At 44.4% G+C, this 21,188-nt stretch overlaps 1 protein-coding gene across 1 annotated transcript in view; it reads right to left on the reverse strand.

Annotated features, from left to right (window-relative positions):
• Nucleotides 1–21,188, reverse strand: part of LOC136611367 (sodium- and chloride-dependent GABA transporter 1-like) — a 32,750-nt gene that overhangs the window by 427 nt on the left and 11,135 nt on the right. Inside the window, exons 4-14 of the mRNA XM_066590908.1 lie at nt 18,958–19,058; nt 17,523–17,632; nt 17,017–17,149; nt 12,657–12,791; nt 9,805–9,908; nt 9,601–9,725; nt 9,320–9,432; nt 6,925–7,056; nt 5,894–5,996; nt 4,580–4,680; nt 4,328–4,495 (exon numbers count right to left, since the gene is read on the reverse strand). Of these exons, the coding sequence (XP_066447005.1) occupies nt 4,328–4,495; nt 4,580–4,680; nt 5,894–5,996; nt 6,925–7,056; nt 9,320–9,432; nt 9,601–9,725; nt 9,805–9,908; nt 12,657–12,791; nt 17,017–17,149; nt 17,523–17,632; nt 18,958–19,058 (1,325 nt within the window). The remainder of the gene's footprint in view (nt 1–4,327; nt 4,496–4,579; nt 4,681–5,893; nt 5,997–6,924; nt 7,057–9,319; nt 9,433–9,600; nt 9,726–9,804; nt 9,909–12,656; nt 12,792–17,016; nt 17,150–17,522; nt 17,633–18,957; nt 19,059–21,188) is intronic.

The following is a 21,188-nucleotide window of genomic DNA, read 5'->3' on the forward strand; positions in this document are numbered from 1 at the left end:
TTCAGTTACTGCAAAAGCTGTACTCACAATTCTGCTGGTTTACTTTTACCAAAGTGCATTGATGGAGCTCCAAAGACAATTACACATTTAATAATAGCTCACATGACCATAGATTGTACATAAACCCACACACCAACGGCAGTGTGAATGCAGCTTTGGATGTGACTGCAGTATGAAATTTAACAGTAAATTGATTCTGCATTGATGCATATTTGACCCCTGAATTGTCATATATATTTTACAGGGTTATTACATATAATCTTAAAACCCCCAGAACTCCCATTTAGTGACACTCCGATACAGAAATTTGATATCAATGGAAACAGAAACTCAAAAAGTTTGGTTGCACAACATCAAAAAATGTTTTCTCAGAAGTTTCAGTGTGACCCCCTTTGTCACTGAACACAGCTGGAGCCTGTAGTTCCTGCCATACACATTGTAGCAGATCACGACTAACTGATGCAATGGCTTCTGGGATGCCATAGATCATGGTGGGCGGTAAGGGGGTATGTAGACTCTAATGACAAGGCGTAAGGTCCGGGGAACGTGGAGGCCGAGGAAGAAGTCACTATGTCACCATCTGCATGGCCCATCTATGTGTTTGGTAGTCGCTGCTCACTTCTGACGCCATTGTGTGCACAAAATCTTCCACAGTTGGCAGTAGGACATCCAATTCTCTGCTTGCAGATTTCTGAGGACTTTGTATGAGACTTAGGGCGCCCACCCACTGGCGTTTGCGATTTCCGTGCGTGAAAAACGCCGCGTTTTCGCGGCGTTTTTCCCGCGTTTTTCGCGGCGTTTTCACGGTGTTTCCATTAATTTCCATTGACTTTCATGGGTGTATTAGGAGAAAAATAAGGACACATATGCAACTGACAGTTCCTATGTTAAAAAACGCCACGCAACGCAAAACGCCAGTGGGTGGGAGTACATTCAATTCTAATTGCACTAGAGAAAAAACGCAAAACGCAGAGAAACGCAAATCGCCAGTGGGTGGGCGCCCTTACACGGAGGCGTTTTGCTGTTTCTGCGCTTACTGGAGGATGGAGGATGATTTTCACTATGGATGCAACCTTTTTCCTTAACCCATTAAAGGGGTTGTCCCGCGATAGCAAGTGGGGTTAAGCACTTCTGTATGGCCATATTAATGCACTTTGTAATATACATCGTGCATTAAATATTGGCCATACAGAAGTTATACACTTACCCCCTCCGATGCTGGCGTCCCGCCTCCATGGCGCCGACCAAAGCCGTCTTCTGCCCGGATTAGACGCGCTTGCGCTGAAGGGGCCTCTCCGGCGTGCTCGCGCCGCACAGGTCTTCTGCGCATGCCGTGAGCCGGACAGAAGAGGGCAGACTGCGCAAGCTTTCGCGGGACAACCCCTTTAAGGATGCAGCCGTTTTTTTTTTTTTAGTTTTTTTTTTTTGGTTTTGCTTCCCCACTTTCAATAAAAATCCCAGCTTTTATTTTTCCATTAATGTAGCTTGTTGATTTTTGCGGAGCAAGTTGTATTTTTCAGTTGTTCTATTTAATGTACTGAAAAACTTATAGAAATGTCTGGGAGTGAAATGACAAAAAAAATGTAATTCCAACATCTATAGGGCTCAGTCAGGCGGGCTTTTTTATGTGCGGTTGTTACTTGCGTTTGCGATCTGCATCCATTTAGAACCAATGCTTTTCAATGACAGCCCGATATTTACCTGCGCACAAAAATGTGCAGCAGTAAATATAGGGCAGCGGATTTTAAAACACAAGTAACTGCGGCATCCATCTTTTTTGGATGTGAAACCCCAGGATGACATCCAGGAGTTTCACCTTGTGCTCAATGGGGCCGGAGGCAGCAGCGCTGACCCCATTGAGAACATGCAGTGAAGATCATGATCCTCTGGCACAGCTGTCACAGCTGTGGCAGAGGAGTGCAATGTTCTCCCATTGAGCTCAATGGAGCTGGCGCTACAGCCGGCTCCATTGAAAGCAATGGGCTGCCGACAAGCCCTGCAGTGATTTTCGGGAAAGGGCTTCAAATATAAGCCCTTCCCTGAAAATCATCCCTAAAATGTGTAAAAAAATTATACACACACCGGTATGTATATATATATATATATATATAATCACCTCTTCGCAGCTGCCGGGGCTCAGGTGTGTCCAGCAGGGTCTTCTCCCTGCACTGCTCTGAAGTGGTTTCAGCAGGCGGGGATTTAGATTATACTACAGTTTCTGCAGCATACTGTAATAGGGCCTTGTGTGGCACAGAGTGTTAAGGCAGCAGGATGCAGTCCTAAGCTCTTGCTCATGACGTAGCTTAAGGTTGTGACTACCTTCCAGGTTGGTAAAATGAGTACCCAGCTTCCTTGTGGGAAATAAATTAAGTTGTTGCTATACAAGTCCCCCACTGTGAAGGCATGTCTCTAATATTACATTATACTGCAGGCATAATATTAACAGGACTTGTTATTTGTATAGCACCAACTTATTCCACTGGTAATTTATTACCCCCAGCAAGCTGGGTACTCCTTTTACCAACCTCAGAAGGATGGAAGGCTGAGTCAACCTTAAGCTACCTGAGCCACGCAGGGATTGAACTACCAACCTTCAGGTCATAAGCAAGAGTTAGAACTGCATTCTGTGGCCTTAACACTCTGCACCACACAAGGCCCCCATTACACTATACTGCAGAAACTGTGGTACAAGCACAAACATGAAGTCGAATGCTCACAAGTTCAAATCCCCTTGTGAGTAAAATAAAGTTTTATTAACCTCCCCCCCTTCTTCCATATTTTTAATTTTACAAACCTTGCATGGTTCAGGTAGCCTGCTCAAACGTTGACTCAGCCTTCCATCCTTCCAAGGTCGGTGAAATGAGTACCCAGCTTGTTGGGGGAAGGGGAATAAATAAATTACCTGAAAGCACTGTGGAATGAGTGGGCGCTATACAAATAACAAGTCCTGTTAATATTACATTATGCCTGCAGTATAATGTAATATTAATCTAACAGGCAGTGTATTAGGATGTGCAAACAGCATGCCTTCACAGGTAATCTACAATGGGGACTTGTTATTTGTATAGCGCCAACTTATTCCACAGCACTTTCAGGTAATTTATTTATTGCCACCCAGCAAGCTAACCTTGGACAGATGAAAGGCTGAGTCAACCTTGAGCTACTTGAGCCATACAGGGATTGAACTTACAACCTTTAGGGTGGACACCCACTGGCGTTTTTTTCTCCACTGCGCTGCGACAGTAAGAGAAAAGTCTCACAGCGCAGTGCAAGAAAAACGCTGGTAAATCGCTGGAACATCGCCAGTGTTTTCAATGGGGCCAGCGGCAGCAGCGCTAGCCCCATTGAAAACATAGGGAGAATACCACGGACTTCTGCCACAGCTGTGACAGGAGTTTCCTTTATCCCCGCGGGGACTGCGGGGATGAAAGAATCCTCTGCCACAGCTGTCACAGCTGTGGCAGAAATGCAGAATGATATCCCATTGCTTTCAATGGGATCGGCACTGCTGCCAATCCCATTGAAAGCAGTGCTTTCTGGCAAGCCCCGCAGTATTATTATCGGGGAAGGGCTTGAAATATAAGCCCTTCCCAGAAAATCATCATTACCTGGTTAAAAAAAGAAAAAAATCTTTACTCACCTCTCCACCACTCAGACGCCTCCTCCGGCTGGCTCCCCGACACTGCTGTCCAGCACTTTCAGCAGGTGGGGATTGAAAGACTGTATTCTGCTGCCTTAACACCCTGCACCACACAAGGCCCTATAGCAGCCCTGGGAGCACCCATGATCTAATTGTCCGTTTGGGACCCCGTTAACTCTACGCAGGGTATTTAAATGCTGCTGTCAGAATTGATAGCATTTAAAAGGTTAACAACCTGTCAGCTGTCAAAAACAGTTAACACCGGCATTGTATGGCATGGGATCGATCCCACTCTATGCAAATCCCAAACCTCCATGATGTAATTGTACGTCATAGAGCGTTAAGGGGTTAAAATTGGAGTACCACTTATGAATCCTGCACCCACTGGGTGGAGCTTCACCAAACTTTGTTCAAAAATGACATTGCACACTGAAAACAGAATGGTAGACATGAAAATGAAGGATATAAAGTGATCTCCTGTCTTCGTTGGCAGCCAGTTTGTCTTATATGCAATGATGACAGCAAAATAAAACTTTTTGGGCAACAAGGACGTCATACTGGTGGACAGAGTGGCTAAATGAATCTTTTTGAGTTTCTGCTTAGTATCCGATTTCTGTATCTTGAGTGTTGTCAGACGTTGGTTATGTTTCACATGGGGAAGATCATCAATATATTCCGCCTACATACCTGGCTGACGGCCCCGGAAGAGGTGAGAAACAGGTATAGCATGTAACCAGGAATCAGCACCATAGACGAGAGCGCCATGAGCCAGCCGATGCCCTGACCCCACGCCGGGTACACGTATGGGCCAAGGGTTAGGGGGGTCATCTCTACCACGCTGAATATAAAGACACCCTGTACAGGGGAGAGAAGAAAGCTGAGCTAGTAGAGCCCAAGACTGGTTCATAATTGGGGCAATTATGTAAAATGCCTCCTCACCAAGCAGACAAAGGGGGTGAAGTACGCCCAGCAGAGCTTCCACCAGGAGCAGGGCTGGTACCCGATCATCTCCTCAATGTCCTGGTAGAAGCGGTCCACACCTGCCATGGGAAAGAGGAGATTGTAACGCTCCTCACTATCGTCCCTTACAGTTCAGGTAATCTAGTGCATGAATGAACATGTCCTTATTTCTTCATTATATCTGTTTACTTATAGCAAACATGGCCACCATTACAGCGAGGGCATCACCCAGCTATCCTAGTATCCTGAATGGCAAACAGGCATGAACTGGCCATTCAACCCACCAGGAAAATTCCCGGTGGGCTGGTCAGGTTCTGGGGCCAATGGAGGGGGAGAAAGTTTTGTGGTGAAACTCCAGCCTCTGCAGTCTGCCCCCATACATCTCTACCCAGAAGGCAGCTGGTTTTTACTATATTTAAAGGCACCGCTACTGAGTGAGGGCCTATGAGGGCTATTACTACTGAGTGGGGGTTATCTGAGCATTATCAGTGAATGTAGATCTATATGCTGGATTATTGGTAAATGGGGTTTTTTAGAGGCATTATAACACAGTGGGGGATTGTGAGGGGCATTACTACTGATTGGAGACCTATATAGGGCATTAATCCTAAATGGAGACCTATATGTGGCATAATTACTGGGTGGAGCCCCTATTTGACATTATTACTAAGTTAGAACCTATATGGAGCATTGTTACTGGGTTACTGTATGGGGCATTATTACTGAGTGAGGGTCATTTTTATTGAGTGGGGGACTATGAAGGGATTATTACTGGGTAGGGGCCTATATGGGGCATTGTTACTGACTGGGGGCCTGTGAGGGGCACTATAAATTAGCTTGAGAAGGATCACATTGTGTGATCGAAACGTCGCTGTTATTTCTATGGAGGAATAAAAATCTTTTTACATCATTTTGGCACAAATGTATGCTGCTGCGGGACTACTTCCTAGTACATACAGCTAAATGGTCACTGTATGTGTGGTGGTGGGGCTGTAATATGGGTCTTTGTATAGTGTATTTTTCAGCAACACAAATAGTTTTAGTATTGGTAATTTTGGTCTTTGTAGTGGTTTTTATTCAGTGGTAGTATATTGTATTAATCACTATGCGGTGGTAGTATATGATCATGGTGTGATGGGATTATTTGGCCCTCATATAGTATTATTCTTGGTTATGTTGGTCTTAGTATAGTGGGATTGGTATAGTGACAGTATGGAGGTAATTATGCAGGCCATGATGATTCTAGTGATACTGTGTGTGTGGTTTTTTCTTGTATGAGTCCACGTCACTCACCATAACACCACGATATAGAAATGGTCTCAAAGAAGACGAGGAACAGGAGGCACATCCCGCTGGCTGAGTAATAGTCGAAAAGCTTAAACACATAAATCCCACCCTGCAACAAGAAAGAAGAGATAGAAATGAAGAGCAAGACTGAAGTCACAGAAGAAGCACCCTTCCTCTGTAAAACCCCTTACATGCCGCAATCAACATAGATCATAGCATATAAGGGGTTTACAGTGGGGATGAGGGGTCTCACCTTACAGCGAGAGGTTGGCTGTTAGTCATAGCTGTCTCCCGCTGCAGATGGTGTGGGCTTGGCTTCTGAGCCCATGCCATCCATAGCACGTCAATGTATGTCCAATGGTGTGAACTGCTTCCTATCCAGGGCGTACATATATGCCTTGGGGCAGGAAGGGGTTAAAAGGGGTTGTCGAGAATTAGAAAAACATGCCTGCTTTCTTCCAAAAATAGTGCTACATCTATCTAGGGGTTGCAACTGGTATTGCAGCTAAAACGCATCATTCTTTTCATTGGAGCTGAGCTGCAATATCAAGCACATCTCGTAGACCAACCTCTGGTCTTAGGCAGGTAGACAGCGTACAAATGGGGAGCAGTCTGCATCACCCAGTCAGGGGTGTAGCTGTAGGGGGCACGGAAGCAGCGGTCACACCCAAGCCATGTGCCACATAAGAAGACCCCAGTATTGAGGTGACATAATGTCCCAGGTCACAATGGACCTCAATGTCCAAGGATCTCCAGGACACTCTTGCGTTGGATAGAGTCCACTATCCTCCACGGAAATCCCTGTTTGGACATCTATTTGCATAACTTGGCATATGAAGTACAGACATTTTACAGGACAAGGGTTCACAAACTTTCTAGTATCACTATCGCTATGCCCTTTAATGTGTGTCAATGAGATCACTGCTGATATGACCTCCTATGGCCAAGAATTCATTGCTAATAGGAGCCCACATGCCTGCCGCCGGGTCAGTGCATGCTCCAAGGTTCTGTGTGCCAGGTCGCTGCATCCGAAGTACCTGGGTGATGTTGGAGAAGCCGACAATGAAGGACATGAAACAGACGGCAGCGATGAAGATTTTCTTCCTGCTTCTTAGGAATTGCGGGTATTCGTCCACCAGTGCGGTGATGAACCCTTCCACTGTGCAAAACTGCCAGGAAACAAGGCGGCACAGATTATTTCAGCATAGTGCAATTATAGGATGACGACAGACCAGGGCTTTATGTGATGCAGTGGGGCTGTGACGTGAGGAGGGGTCTGTGCTTGTGCTGTGTATTTACAGACCAAAATTCCCCCTATCCATTGCGTATTTCAGCCCGTCTGTCCTTTTTTTGCATGCGTAATAGCTGCGTATTTATGCACTTAAAAAAACGACCATTAATTTTAAGCACAAATAAGCCGTGAATCAGGCGTATTCACTGTGCATTTGTGCATTCCCAGTAACTACAATGGGCTATTTTGGTTCGTAATATGCACAAAGATAGAACATGCAGCGGTTTCTTTTCATGCGACTGAAAGTCGTGTACAAAGATATACTCATCTGAATACCCCAAGGCAAATCAATAGGGATTGATCATTGCTTATTAGGTGTGTAAAAAAATGCGCGCTCAAGCGCAATATGCTACGCAAATACGCCCATGTGAACAAGACTTTATTTACACGTGTAAGTGCTATACCGGTCTGAGAAACTTAGTCCAATAGTGTGCTTGTAAAAATGCTATTTTCTATATGAATGCGATATAATTGGGAGAAAATTGCATTGCATCACTGAAAATGCAATTTTCACACACATTTTTCACGCGTGTGAAGATCGCATGGATTTTCAATAGGAGAAATTAAAAATCGCATGGTATTTGCATGAAACCCGCATGTAAGGGCGCCCACCCACTGGCGTTTGCGATTTTCGTGCGTGAAAAACGCAGCGTTTTCCGCGGCGGTTTTTGCGGCATTTTCGCGGCTTTTTCGCGCCTTTTCCGTTAATTTCCATTGACATTCATGGGTGCATTAAGAGAAAAATAAGGACACATATGCAACTGACAGTTCCTATGTTAAAAATTGCAACGGACTGAAAAAAAAAACGCAAGTGGACAGGAACACATTTAATTCTAATTGCTCTTGAGAAAAAACGCAAAGGAAAAAAAATCACCAGTGGGTGGGAGCCCTTAATGCAATGTGATTTTTTTTTTCAGAAAAATAGAACATGCTGCGATTTTTCAATGCTTTAAAAAAAAAATCGCTGATGTAAATAGACCCATTGAAAGCAATTATTTCCATGTGGGTTTCGTGCATCTTACAGCCTAAGACACACATGTCAAATACAAGGCCTGTAGACTAAATCCAGCCCACCGCCTCATTTTATGTGGCCCACCACATGCAGCATTCCACTCAACTAGCGTGTGGGTCCGATCCGGCATCAGCAGTGCAATCTGTAACACTGACCTCTCCCTCCCAGCGTCTGTGTGCACCGACCTGTACACAGCACAGACGTCGAGGGGAGAGGTCAGCGGTCACAGACTGTACTGCCTATGCCAAACTGGACATGCAGGCAAGTTGAGTGAATACCTGTAGGGATGCTGCCCGGCCTGAGGCCAATAGTGGGGTCGATATTACTACTTGGAATACTACGGGGTCACTTGTTACTACTGAGGCCAATAAAGGGGACACTATACTACTGGAGCCACTATGGGGGTCACTGTTAGCACTGTGGCCACTATGAGGGTCACTATTAATACTGGTGCCACTATGTAGGTAACTATTTTACTGGAGCCACTATGAGGGTCACTATTACTACTGAGGCCACTATGAGGGTCACTATTACTACTGAGGCCACTATGAGGGTCACTATTACTACTGGGGTGACTATGGTGGTCACTATTACTACTGGTGAAACTATGTAGGTCACTATTATTACTGGAGCCACTATAAGGGTCACTATGAGGATCACTATTACTACTGGGGCCACAATGCGGGTCACTATTATTAGGGCCATTATGGAGGTCAATATTACCACTGGGACCAATATGAGTGAAACTATTACTACTGCAGCCACTATGGGAGTTACTATTAGGGCTCGTTCACATGGGGGTAAGCACATTTCAGTCGCACAAATATACCATGTATTTGCGCAACAGGAAATCACTTACGCCACGTTTTCCGGCTGCACCAGCGTGTTTTTGTGTCAGAATACACTGTGTATTTCCACATGCAAAAAGGAACGCAGACGGGCCCATGGAAATGGTGCACAAATATGCAGTGAATACGCAAGTTGCCATGGCTGATCTAGTGGATGCTCACAGAGATGCAGCAGCGTCATCAGCAGCAGTATTTCAGGAGATTGCTGTTGGAACTTGTAGGAAGTCTGTGATTACGAGTTGGGGGGTGCAGGGTCCCACAGCAGGACACATTTGTCTTACCTGGCTGTCCAAACCCAACATAACAAGCATGGAGAAGAAGAGGATGGACCAGACTGGAGACATTGGCAGCTGGGTTACCGCCTGCGGATATGCCAGGAATGCCAGACCTGGTCCTGTGGAGACAGTAATATAACAGCAGCTGCCAAGCCTGAGCCACTACTGCTTACCCAGACTCCTGAATGGCACATCCACTATTTACACACGCCCATAGCGTTAGTAAGATTTGCCTTTCAGGAGTCTGGGAAAGTTGGTTAACAATTTCTGACTGCTCGTGTTTTTACCCGATGCCGCCAACTCCTGGATGGGTTTCTTGGTGATGTGTGACATGAACCCAACAATGGAAAAGATGACGAGTCCGGCAAACATGCTGGTGGAGGAATTAATCCCGCACACGATGATGGAATCTCTGGGAAAAGAAGAGCATGCTGGGAGTTGTAGTTTTGCAACAGCTGGAGAGTCACAGAGCTATAGGGTAAGATCGGCACCTGTATACATTGTTGTGGAAGGAGTTGTAGCTTCCCAGGGCAATGAGGGAACCAAGGCCAAGTCCATAGGAGAAGAAGATCTGTGTGGCGGCGTCCATCCAAACCTGAAAAAGAGACAACCCTGCCTTGTCTTAAGGTTCAACCACATAATCGTTCAAGAATCGGCAGGACAGATCCGGATTTTGGAGGCCATTACACCATCCTGGGAGGCAGAAGACGTATTTGAATTTCAACTGTATCGGTTGGACACAATGGCTGGAGTAGGGAGCCATCAGCTCTTGCTCCACCATTCATCTTTTGACCCTCGCCATCTGCAGTGTTGATGAGCCCATGACTACGTCAGTGGACATGTACATACTGAGAGTCACAGAATCGCTGGAACAGGAAAGAGAGGCAGCGCTCATCCTTGCCTTATCCGCTGGCCTCTAGATATCATCACAAGCTAGATGGAGGGTGGGCATGGTGCGGGGATAAGAGACGAAGAGATACTCCGACTCAACTGTGTCCTACTCTGCTCAGCCTGGCTGGGAAGGTGGATGAGAGGGAGAAACCTCACATAGCAGCTATTGTAGACATCTATACTATGATGGGGTCACTACGGGTATTATAACTGTGATGACTCATTGAGGGGCACGATTATTGTAAGTGGGTCACTGAGAGGCACTATAACTGTGAGCAGAACATTTAGGAACACTAGTACTGTGAGGGAATCACTAAGGGACACTATTTCTATGAGGGGTCACTAAGGGGCACTATTACTGTGAGGGAGTCACTGAGGGGCACTAATACTGTGAGGAGTCACTGAGGGGCACTATTTCTGTGAGGGGATGACTTTGTTGCATTATTACTGTAATTGGATTACTGAGAGGCACTGTTACTGTTATCAGATCATTAAGAGGCACTACTGTGAGGAGGTCACTGAGGGGCATTATAACTGAGCAGATCATTAAAGGCCCATTTACACACAAGGATTATCGATCAAAATTCATTCAAACAATGCCTTTTGAGCGATAATCGTTGTATGTAAATGCTACCATCGTAAAGGCCCATTTAGACAGGACGAATGTTGGGCAAATGATGCCCAACACTTGTTTCCGCACATACTCGCTCTTGTGCAGGGGAGCTAGTATCGCTGGCTCACAGCCGGGTGGCCGGAGATTTCTCTCCTCGCGCTCCCCAGCCCCTCTCCGTTGACTTAACGTTCAGTACTGAACAGCTAATATTTACACTGAGTGATCAGCCCATCGTCCAAGATGTTATGCAACATAAACGATGGACGATGAGCTGAATGATGATCGTTCAGTGTAAATAGCAGCTGTTCAGTATTGAACAGCCGCTATGTTAAGTCAATGGAGAGGGGTGGGGGAGAGCGAGGAGTGAATTCTCCTGCAGCCTCCCTGTCCACCTGCTGGCTGCTCTTTGACTGAGCCAATGATACTAGCTCCTGTGCAACAGCAAGGGAAGCAAGTGTATGCGGGGACGAGTGTTGGGCATCGTTTGCCTGACATTCGTCCCATTTAAATGAGCCTTTAGCTTTTCGGCCAAACAATGATTTTTAGTTCAGCATAAAAAACCATCCTTCATCGGCTAGTTGATAGCAGAGACTGCTCTCTGATAACATTGTTTTCAGCTGCTGTCCCACGGAAGAACAATGTAGCTGTATGCAGATAACAGACCACCCACTATGTAAAGTCAATGGAAAGGAGCGGGGGAGCGCGAGGAGAGAAATCTCCTCCAGCCACCCCGCTGTGAGCCAACGATACTAGCTCCCCTGCACAAGAGCGAGTATGTGCGGGAACGAGTATTGGGCATCGTTTGCCCAACATTCGTCCCGTCTAAATGGGTCTTTACGATGGTAGCATTTGCATACATTGATTATCGCTCAAAAGGCATTTTCATAGCAGTCAGTCATTAGCAGTCCTGTAAGCATTATCATATAGGAGTTGAGGCTTTCTTAAAGATCAATTTACTGAATGGACTATTAAAAATTAACTTTTAATAAAAATTTGTTAAAAAACTTTCCAAATACCAACTAAACGTACAAACATCTAATCCAATCCAATAATTCCTTGCGGAAATAGAATAATGAATAATAGTTAGGATTAATAGAGGCACACAGGGGATGCTAGACACCTATCGCCATTCCCCCTGTTACATAAACTGAGGGGATGATGTGACATGTGACAATCGCTTATTGATAATCGTCTGCCTAAAATAATAATTGTCCCCAAGATCAACAAGAAGCACTGGTATAGCCAAATCCGGTTATTCACTTCCCTCTAAATGCTGAAGAGGTGTATGAGAAATTTATTGTAAACCCACTTAGTATGTAATTTATTAAAAACCCAGTTTTCATTTTGCCCACTTTGCCCATCTTGTTATGTTGGGGACAATTATTATTTTAGGCAGACGATTATCAATAAGCGATTCCTTGACACATGTCACATCATCCCCTCAGTTTTTGTAACAGGGGGAGTGGCGATAGGTGTCAAGCATCCCCTGTGTGCCTCTATTAATCCTAACTATTATTCATTATTCCATTTCTGCAAGGAATTATTGGATTGGATTAGATGTTTGTACGTTTAGTTGGTATCTGGAAAGTTTTTAACAAATATTTATTAAAAGTTAATTTTTAGTAGTCCACTCAGTGAATGGTTCACACTTTTTCTGGACTAACCTGTTCAGTGAATAAATCTCTTAAAGATCAAATATAAGTTCTGATTGGTTGTTTCAAGGATTATTTTAACAAATGATCCTTTTAACATAAAGTGTCGTCATGTGAACATTGGCAAAACCCCCTTTCTTTCCTTTGGTTCTGGTAGTAATTTGTTGGATGCACTGACAGAACTCACCTCCGAATCTGAGAGTTTGCTGAAGTCTGGAGTGATGTAGAAGCGAATCCCATCCATCGCTCCAGGAAGGGTGATCCCACGGAAGAACAGGATCACCAGCATGAAGTATGGGTAGGTTGCTGAGAAGTAAACCACCTGAAAGGAGAAAGAGAGAAATAAGCCACCTAGAGGTAAAGGGAGAGGTACTATAAGCCATCTAAAAGGTGAAGGGAAAAAGTAAACGACCTGAGAGGGGACAGAGGAAATTAAAGAAATGGAGAGTGGAAGAGTAGCAATATATGACCTAAGAGATGGAAGGGAAGAAGTAAACCACCTGAGAGGGGTAGAGGAGAAGTAAACCACCTGAGGAGCAGATGAGGAGAAGTAAACCACCTGAGGGGGAAAGGGGAGAAGTAAAGCCCCTGAGAGGAGATGAGGAGAAGTAAGCCACTTCAGAGGGAGAAGGGGAGAAGTAAACCACCTGAGAGGTGGATGAGGAGAAGTAAACCACCTGAGAGGCGGAAGGGGAGAAGTAAACCACCTGAGAGGGGTAGATTAGAAGTAAACCCCCCACGGGGAAGAAGGGGAGGAGTAAACCACCTGAAAGGTGGCTAAGGAGAAGTAAACCACCTGAGCGAGGAAGGGGATAAGTAAACCATGTCAGGGGGAGAGGTGTAAAGTAAACCACCTAAAAAGCTTAAGGGGTGAAGTAAATCACCTGAGAGGCTTAAGAGGAGAAGAAAACCACCTGAGTGCAGAAAGGGAGAACTAAAACTTCTTGGAGGGGATGGAAAGAAGTAAAGCACTTGGGCACTGATGGAAAGACATAAACCACGTGGGAGGGAGAAAAGGAGAAGTAAACCAATCAGAAAATGGAAGGGGAGAAGTAAACCACCTGAGAGAGGAAGGGGAGACGTAAACCACCTGAGAGGGGTAGAGGAGACGTAAACCATCTGAGAGGGAAAGAGGAGAGGTAAACTACCTGAGAGGAAAAGAGGAGAAGTAAACCACGTGAGAGGGGAAGTAGTAATCCACCTAAGAGGCGGAATGGGAGAAGTAAACCACCTGAAAGGTGGAAGGATAGAAGTAAACCACCTGAGTCCGGAAAGGGAGAAGTAAAGCAAGTGAGAAAGGAAGGCAAGAACTAAACCACCTGAGAGGGAAAAGGAAAAGTAAACTACCTGAGAGTAAGAAGGGGTGAAGTAAACCACCTGAGAGGTTTAAGAGGAGAAATAAACCACCTGAGAGGCTTAAGGGGAGAAGTAAACAACCTGAGAATGGTAGGGGAGAAGTATACTATCTTAGGAGTCATAACTCCTCAAACTGCTCGGAGTGGAAGGGGAGAAGTAAAACACTTAAGAGGGGAAGGTGAGAAGCACTGTGAGCCACCTTCGAGGTGAAGGGGAGATGTAAACCACCTGAGCAGTAGAAGAGGAGAAGTAAAGCACCTGAGAAGCAGAAGGGAAGATGTAAAGCACGTCAGAGGCTGAATGAAAGAATTAACAACCTTGTAGGCAGGAGGGTAAAAATAAAGCATCTGAATGAGTAAGAGGAGTAGTAAACCACCTGGGAGGGGGAAGGGGAGAAGTTAGCCACCTGAAAGGGAAAGAGGAGAAGTAAACTACCTGAAAGGGTAAAAGGAGAAATAAACCAACTGAGAGAAAAGGGGAGTAGTGAACACCCTGAGAGGCGGAAGGGGAGAAGTTTACCACCTGAGAGCCGGAAGTGGAAAAGTAAAGCACAAGAGATGCAGAAGGGGAAATGTAAACCACGTGAGAGGCAGAAGTAAACCACCTGAAAATGGAAGGGAAAAGGTAAACCACCTGAGAGGAGAAAGGGGAAGTAAAACTCGAGAGAAAAGGGAGAAATTAAAACCACCTGAGAAGCGATGGGAAACTTTAACCACCTGAAAGGGAAAGAGGAAAAGTAACACGCCTGAGAGGTGGAAGGGAAGGAGTAAACCACCTGAAAGTGGAAGGGAAAAGGTAAACCACCTGAGAGGGGAAAGGGGAAATAAACCACTGGAGAGAGGAAAAGAAGAAGAAAAAAACACCTGAAAGGCAATGGGAGAAGTCAACCACCTGAGAGGGAAAGAGGAGAAGTAATCCATCTGAGAGCCGGAAGGGGAGAAGTAAAGCACCTGAGAGGCCGAATGGAAAGAGAAGTAAAGAACCTGGGAGTCATATAGAAGAAGTTCCAGGAAACTACAGGCATGTGAGCCTGACTTTTATTCCGGGAAAAATCTTTGAACAAATTATTAAACAGCATGTATGCAAATAGTTGGATAAAATGGAATAATTAACCAGAGTCAGCATGAGTTTGTAACAAACAAGTCATACCAGAAGAATCTAATTTCCTTCTATAACAGAATCACCTGGGTTGATCAGGGAAATGCGGTAGATATAGTATATCTTTACTTTAGTGAAGCATTTGCCAAAGTATCTCATACTATACTGATCGTACTCAAAGAGTGGTCATAAATGGCTGCACATCCAAGTGGAAGAATGTATCAACTGTCCTAGGCCCAGTGTTGTTCAACATTTTTATAAATGATCTGGAGAAGGGAAATCATAGAATAGTAGAATTGGAAGGGACCTCTAGGGTCATCTGGTCCAATCCCTTGCTCAGTGATGGGAAACTGATCACATTTGCCAACGATACAAAGCTAGGAGGGATAGTTAACACTGGGAAAGTGAGAGAGTATTCAAAAATATATAGAAAAGCTTGAACAGTGGGCGGTGACTAAGAGAATGGTATTTAACAAGGAGAAATGCAAAGGTCTACTACATCTGGGCAAGCACATACAGAATTGGACGAATTGGGTTAAGCAGCAGCACATGTGAAAAAGACTTGGGTATACTAATAGTTCATAGACTGAACATGAGTCAACAATGTGATGCAGCAGCCAAAAAGGCAAACACAATTCTAGGAAGTATTAAGAGAAGCATAGAGTCTAGATCATGTGAGGTAATTATCCCCCTCTACTCTTCCTTAGTCAGACCTCATCTGGAATACTGTGTCCAGTTCTGGGCACCCCATTTTAAAAAAGAAGGGGAGAAGTAAACCCCCTGAGAGGCAGAAAGCAAGAAGTAAAACACCTGAGAGGGAAAAAGGAGTAGTAAACCACCTTGGAGGGAGAAGGGGAGAGATAAACCAGCTGAGAGGGGTAGGGGAGAAGCAGACCACCTGAGAGTAGGAAGGGGAGAGGTAAACCACCTGAGAGTCTAAAGAGAAAGCAAACCACTCGAGAGAGGAAGAAAACACATTAACCACCTAAGAGAGGAAGGGGAGTTGCAAAGCACCTGAGTAGGGAATAGGTGACGTAAACCACCTGAGAGGGGAAGGGGAGAATTACTGTCGGCCACCTGAGAGGGGTAGAGGAAAAGTTAACCATCCAAGAGGGGTAGAGGAAAAGTTAACCACCTGAGAGGGGAAGGGTAGAAGTAAACCATCTGAGAGGGAAATAGGAGAAGTAAACAACCTAATAGCAGAAGGGAAAGTGAAACACCTGAGAAACGGAAGGGGAGAAGTAAACCACCTGGGAAGGAGAAGAAAACTGGCTGAGAGGGGAAGGGGGGAAGCAAACCACTAGAGAGGAGGAAGGGGAGAAGTACACCACCTGAAAGGTGGAAGTAGAAAAGTAAACCAAATAATAGAGGAAGGGGAGATGTAAACCCCATAAGTGGGGAAAGAAAGAAGTAAGCCACTTAGAGGGAAAGAGAGAAGTGCTGTAAGCCACCTGAGAGAGTTAGAGGAGAAGTAAACCATCTGACAAGAGAAGAGGAGACATAATCCACCTTACAAGGGATGTGGAGAAGTAATACATCTGACAGACATGAGAAGAAAATCCACCTAAAAGGCAGTAAGGTAGTAGTAAACCACCTGAGTGGGAAAGGGAGAAGGAAGCCAACTGATGGGTGGAAGGAGAAAAGTATACTACCTGAAAGGGAAAGAGTGAAAGTGCACCATCTGGGAAAGGAAAGGGAGAAATAAATCACTTGAAAGGGGAAGAGGCGAAGTAAACCACCTGAGAAGCAAATTGGAGAAGCAAACCATTTGAGAGGGGAAAAGGGAAGTAAACTACCTGAAAGGAGGTAGTGAAGAATAAACCACCTGAGAGGTGAAGAGGAGGAGTAAACACCCTGCGAGGCAGAAGCAGAGAAGTCAACCACCAGAGAGGGGAAGAGGAGAAGTAAACCACCTCAGAGGGGAAGAGGAGAAGTAAACCACCTGAGGGGGGAAGGGGAGAAGTAAATAGATAATACATGTAGAGCTCAGCACACAATGCCTATTATGGAGGGGGAGCCATGGGAATTCTGTGTTCTGCCATAGAGGCTGGGAGCACATTCAGGACTAAGTAGTCACTTCCTCCATACTGCACCTTCCCCGTCCACTCCACTCCTTTCCAGATAGAGAAGTAAACCATGACCCACGATAGTGCCAAGGTGCATGCCAGGGGCCAGCGAATGTTTCCTGGTTCTCCAAGTCCACCTGTGACCTGATGCATGTTCCTTCTGCAAAGGAAATACAGAGGGTGGAAGCAGGAACAGAAAGGATTACAAAAATATGGTTGCACACAGTGCCACACCTGTCCATAGGCTATGTGCAGCATTGCAGCTCCATTTTCTTTAGTGGAGCAGAGCTGCAATATCAGACACTACCTATGGACAAGGTGGCGCTATTTCTGGAAGTGGTTGTCTCATGGAGACAATCACAGTCGATATAACCCATTAGGGCACGTTGATGACATTGGGGGTGCTGTAAGACCAGGTTCAACTCCTCAGATCTGACTCGCTCTTACATTCCACAGACAGCAACACATTTGATGGTAGAAGATGACACAGGAGGATGCTTAGACAGGTCACACCAAATCCAGCTGTGACTTACTCCCAAAACTCGGTGACGGCGCTGGTGAGGTTGGTGGTGTCGTTCAGGGAGTAGTTGGAAAAGCAACGCTCTGTATTCCAGCTGTTGTCGCAGCTCTGCCAGGGAAGGGTCTACCACCGGAGGGAGCAAAGAAAGAGTGAGCAAAATGCCATAAATATGGATGATATAGTGACCAAAAATATGTGAACCCCCAAACATCACCCTCTAGATTTTGGGGCATGGTAATGGGGATGGGGAACTGATTTGGGAGTAGGGTGGGGCTCACAGTGAGGTTGAGATCAAGTCAAACTCTTTATAGATCTTCCAGGAATTGTGTCCACAAATTTGGCAGCTCCTAATTCTCCAGTGTATGTGGTGTAGCACTAAGTGGTCCCTCTATTGAAATCAAAAAGCCAAACCTTGAAGACACCGACTATTATTCCTTCACCACAGACTCTACAGTTGCCTCTACACCTCTAGTAGGATACCTTCTCCTAATGTCCACCACACTCATTTTGACCCATCTCTCTAGCCAACAATTCTTCATTGTTCCAGCCCTGTGTTGGTGGCTTTACACTTCTTCAGCTGCCACTTGGCATTGTCCACAATGTGATCTGTGGCTTATGATTGGCTGCTTGACCATAAAAACCTCAGTCAATGAAAGACCTGATGAAGAGTATTGGTCCTTATGTGTCTTCAGATGCACTTTGGAGCTTGGTAGTGGATATTTCAGCCTATGCTTTTCTGTACTTGGAGGTCCCATTCTGAGCTCTTGTTTAACCACTACATAAAACTTCAAGTATTCGCATTTTTACATTTCCCTTACAGGTGACTGGAGTGATATATCCCTATGCCAGCCCCACCATGACAGTCTACTGCTAATGATTTTGTATTGGTTTGATTGGTTTTAAATGCATAAACCAACTAATTTAAAGGGGGCACATACTTTAGACTATGTAATTTTAATCTCTGCCTTAGACTTAACCTAGAAAAGCTATTAGGGAGCTACGTAATCTATATTTATTATATTCTTACCATGTTGTCTTACCCCCTTTGACCACCAAAGGGTGGAAATTGTAAATTAATTTGCATACTATTCTATATAGAATTATTAGTACCATGAAGTAGATAACTAGGGATCAACAATTTCACCCCATCATTGAGACAGACAAGAAGGTATTTTCAATGAGGGTCTGTGAACTATAACCCCTGAATAATGAAAGACTGCCCCCATGTAAGGGCTCTGTCACACGGGCGCATCTGGGGGCCGATGCGCCTGTGTTACTGCAGGATAAGATCGCCGCCCTACAGGTGCGGACGACTCTCCGCACCGCCGGAAGAAAGAACACGTGTCGTCTTCTTTGTGCAGTAACACGGGCGCATTGGTGCCCAGATACGCCCGTGTGACTGAGCCCTAAAGCTGTACATAAATCTGAGCACTTCATGCTTTACTCACCGAGGAGAAGGAATTGAAGAGGTAATAAAGAGCCCAGGCGATGATTACAATATAGTAAGTATTCAGCCAGAAAGACAGAACGACCGCGGCCATCCCAACCCCTGCGCAGGACACAACATACAAAGCAATGATAGCAACCAATAGGATTAGTAGGAAACGCTTCTCAGGGTGATAGACATCAAAGCAGTAACAAGACTAAATCACCATAAAATACAAAGTTCTGCAACTTTCTAAGACACTGGGACAAACTCATTGTTAAAAACCATCCCTTCCCTAGAAGGACTATATATATATATATATATATATATATATATAGTGACCCCATTACTTTTCCTATTTAGGACCTAAAGAATGCTCGCGCCAAATTTCATGTTTGTACAACATTGAGAAGTTAGAGAATTAAATTAGGTACATAACATAGGGGTGCCAATAATTCTGCACTTAGCAATGCATAATATATATATATATATATATGCTGATATACCTGGCCTCCCCCGAGTTAATTTGATACAGGTGTTTACGTGTTGTTTGCACAGAAAATTTTATGAAGTCAAGATTATTTATGAGTAACCAAGGAATAAAATATGCATACACATAGAGGAGTGTTAGATTCTCCTCAAGCTGCATGTATCGATGTCCCTCTGCAGAATGTGCCAGCCCTCCCACACTCCTCATTTAGGACCTAATGAATGCTCGCGCCAAATTTTACGCTTGTACAACATCGGGAGGTTACATTACAAAGGGGTGCACTTGCTTTTGCAATTAGCATTGAATAATCAAGTTGTGACCCCTTTATTTTCCCTATTTAGGACCTAAAGAATTGTCATGCCAAATTTCATGTTTGTATGACATCGGGAAGTTAGAGAATTAGATTAGGTACATTACATAGGCGTGCCAATATTTTCACACTTAGCATTGAATAATCGAGTTATGACCCCTTTACTTTTCCTATTTGCAACCCAAAGAATGGTTGTTCCAAATTTCATGTTTGTACGACACTGGGAAGTTTCATTATACAGGGGTGCCAATACTTTTGTAATTAGCATTGAATAACTGAATTGTGACCCCATTACTTTTCTTATTTAGGACCTAAAGAATGCTTGCGCCAAATTTCATATTTGTACAACATTGAGAAGTTAGAGAATTAAATTAGGTACATAACATAGGGTTGCCAATAATTTTGCACTTAGCATTGCATATTCAAGTTGTGACCCCTTTACTTTTCCTATTTAGAACCTAAAGAATAGTTGTGCCAAATATCATGTTTGCATGACACCAGGAAGTTAGAGAATTAGATTAGATACACAGGGGTGCCAATACTTTTGCACTTAGCATTGAATTTTCAAGTTGTGACTTCTTTACTTATCCTATTTAGGACCTAAAGAAGGCTTGTGGCAAATTCCATGTCTGTACAACATCGAGAAGTTATATTACATAGGGGTGCCAATACTTTTGCACTTAGCATTGAATAATAAAATTGTAACCCCTTTACTTTTCCTATTGAGGACCTAAAGAATGCTCCTGCCAAATCTCCTGTTTGTACGACATCGGGAAGTTAGATAATTAGATTTAGTACAATACACAGGGGCACCAATACTTTTGCACTTAGCATTAAATAATCTAGTTGTGACCCCTTTACTTTTCCTATTTAGGACCTAGAGAATGATCATCCAAAATTTGATGTTTGTACAACATCGGGAAGTTGGAGAATTTTAGACACGAAAATAATTTAAATATGTGTGTGTGTACTGATTTAATATATTAGTATATGAGGAGGAGGTCATCTGTGTAATCTTAGTATTTGAGGAGGAGGAAGTTGTTTGTGCAAGATATTATTGTCTGAGGAGCAGGAGGTCTGTGTAATACTGGCTTAATTAAAAATCCCAAACTCACCGACTTTCCCTGTAATTTTTGTTGCGCTGTGATTGGTTGCTATGGGCAACACAGATTTGGGCTGGGCTCATTTCTGTGTGGTACATAGTGGCTTAGTGCTGGTGGTAAGCTGTGTGGTAGTTGGAGCAAAGGAGAAGGTTGTCTGTGTAAGATATTATTTTGTGAGGAGCCGGAGGTCTGTGTAATTTATTAGTATTTGAGGAGGAGGTCGTCTGTGTAATAGATTAGTGTATGATTACACCCAGGTAATAGTGGTTCCAAACTGCGTGATGTCATAATAGAATCGTGCTGGCGTGAGGCTGTGTGGTAAATAGTGGCTCAGGTCTGGTGGGTGGCAA

Source organism: Eleutherodactylus coqui, chromosome 2 (genome assembly GCF_035609145.1).
Source record: "Eleutherodactylus coqui strain aEleCoq1 chromosome 2, aEleCoq1.hap1, whole genome shotgun sequence".
Lineage (NCBI taxonomy): Eukaryota > Metazoa > Chordata > Amphibia > Anura > Eleutherodactylidae > Eleutherodactylus > Eleutherodactylus coqui.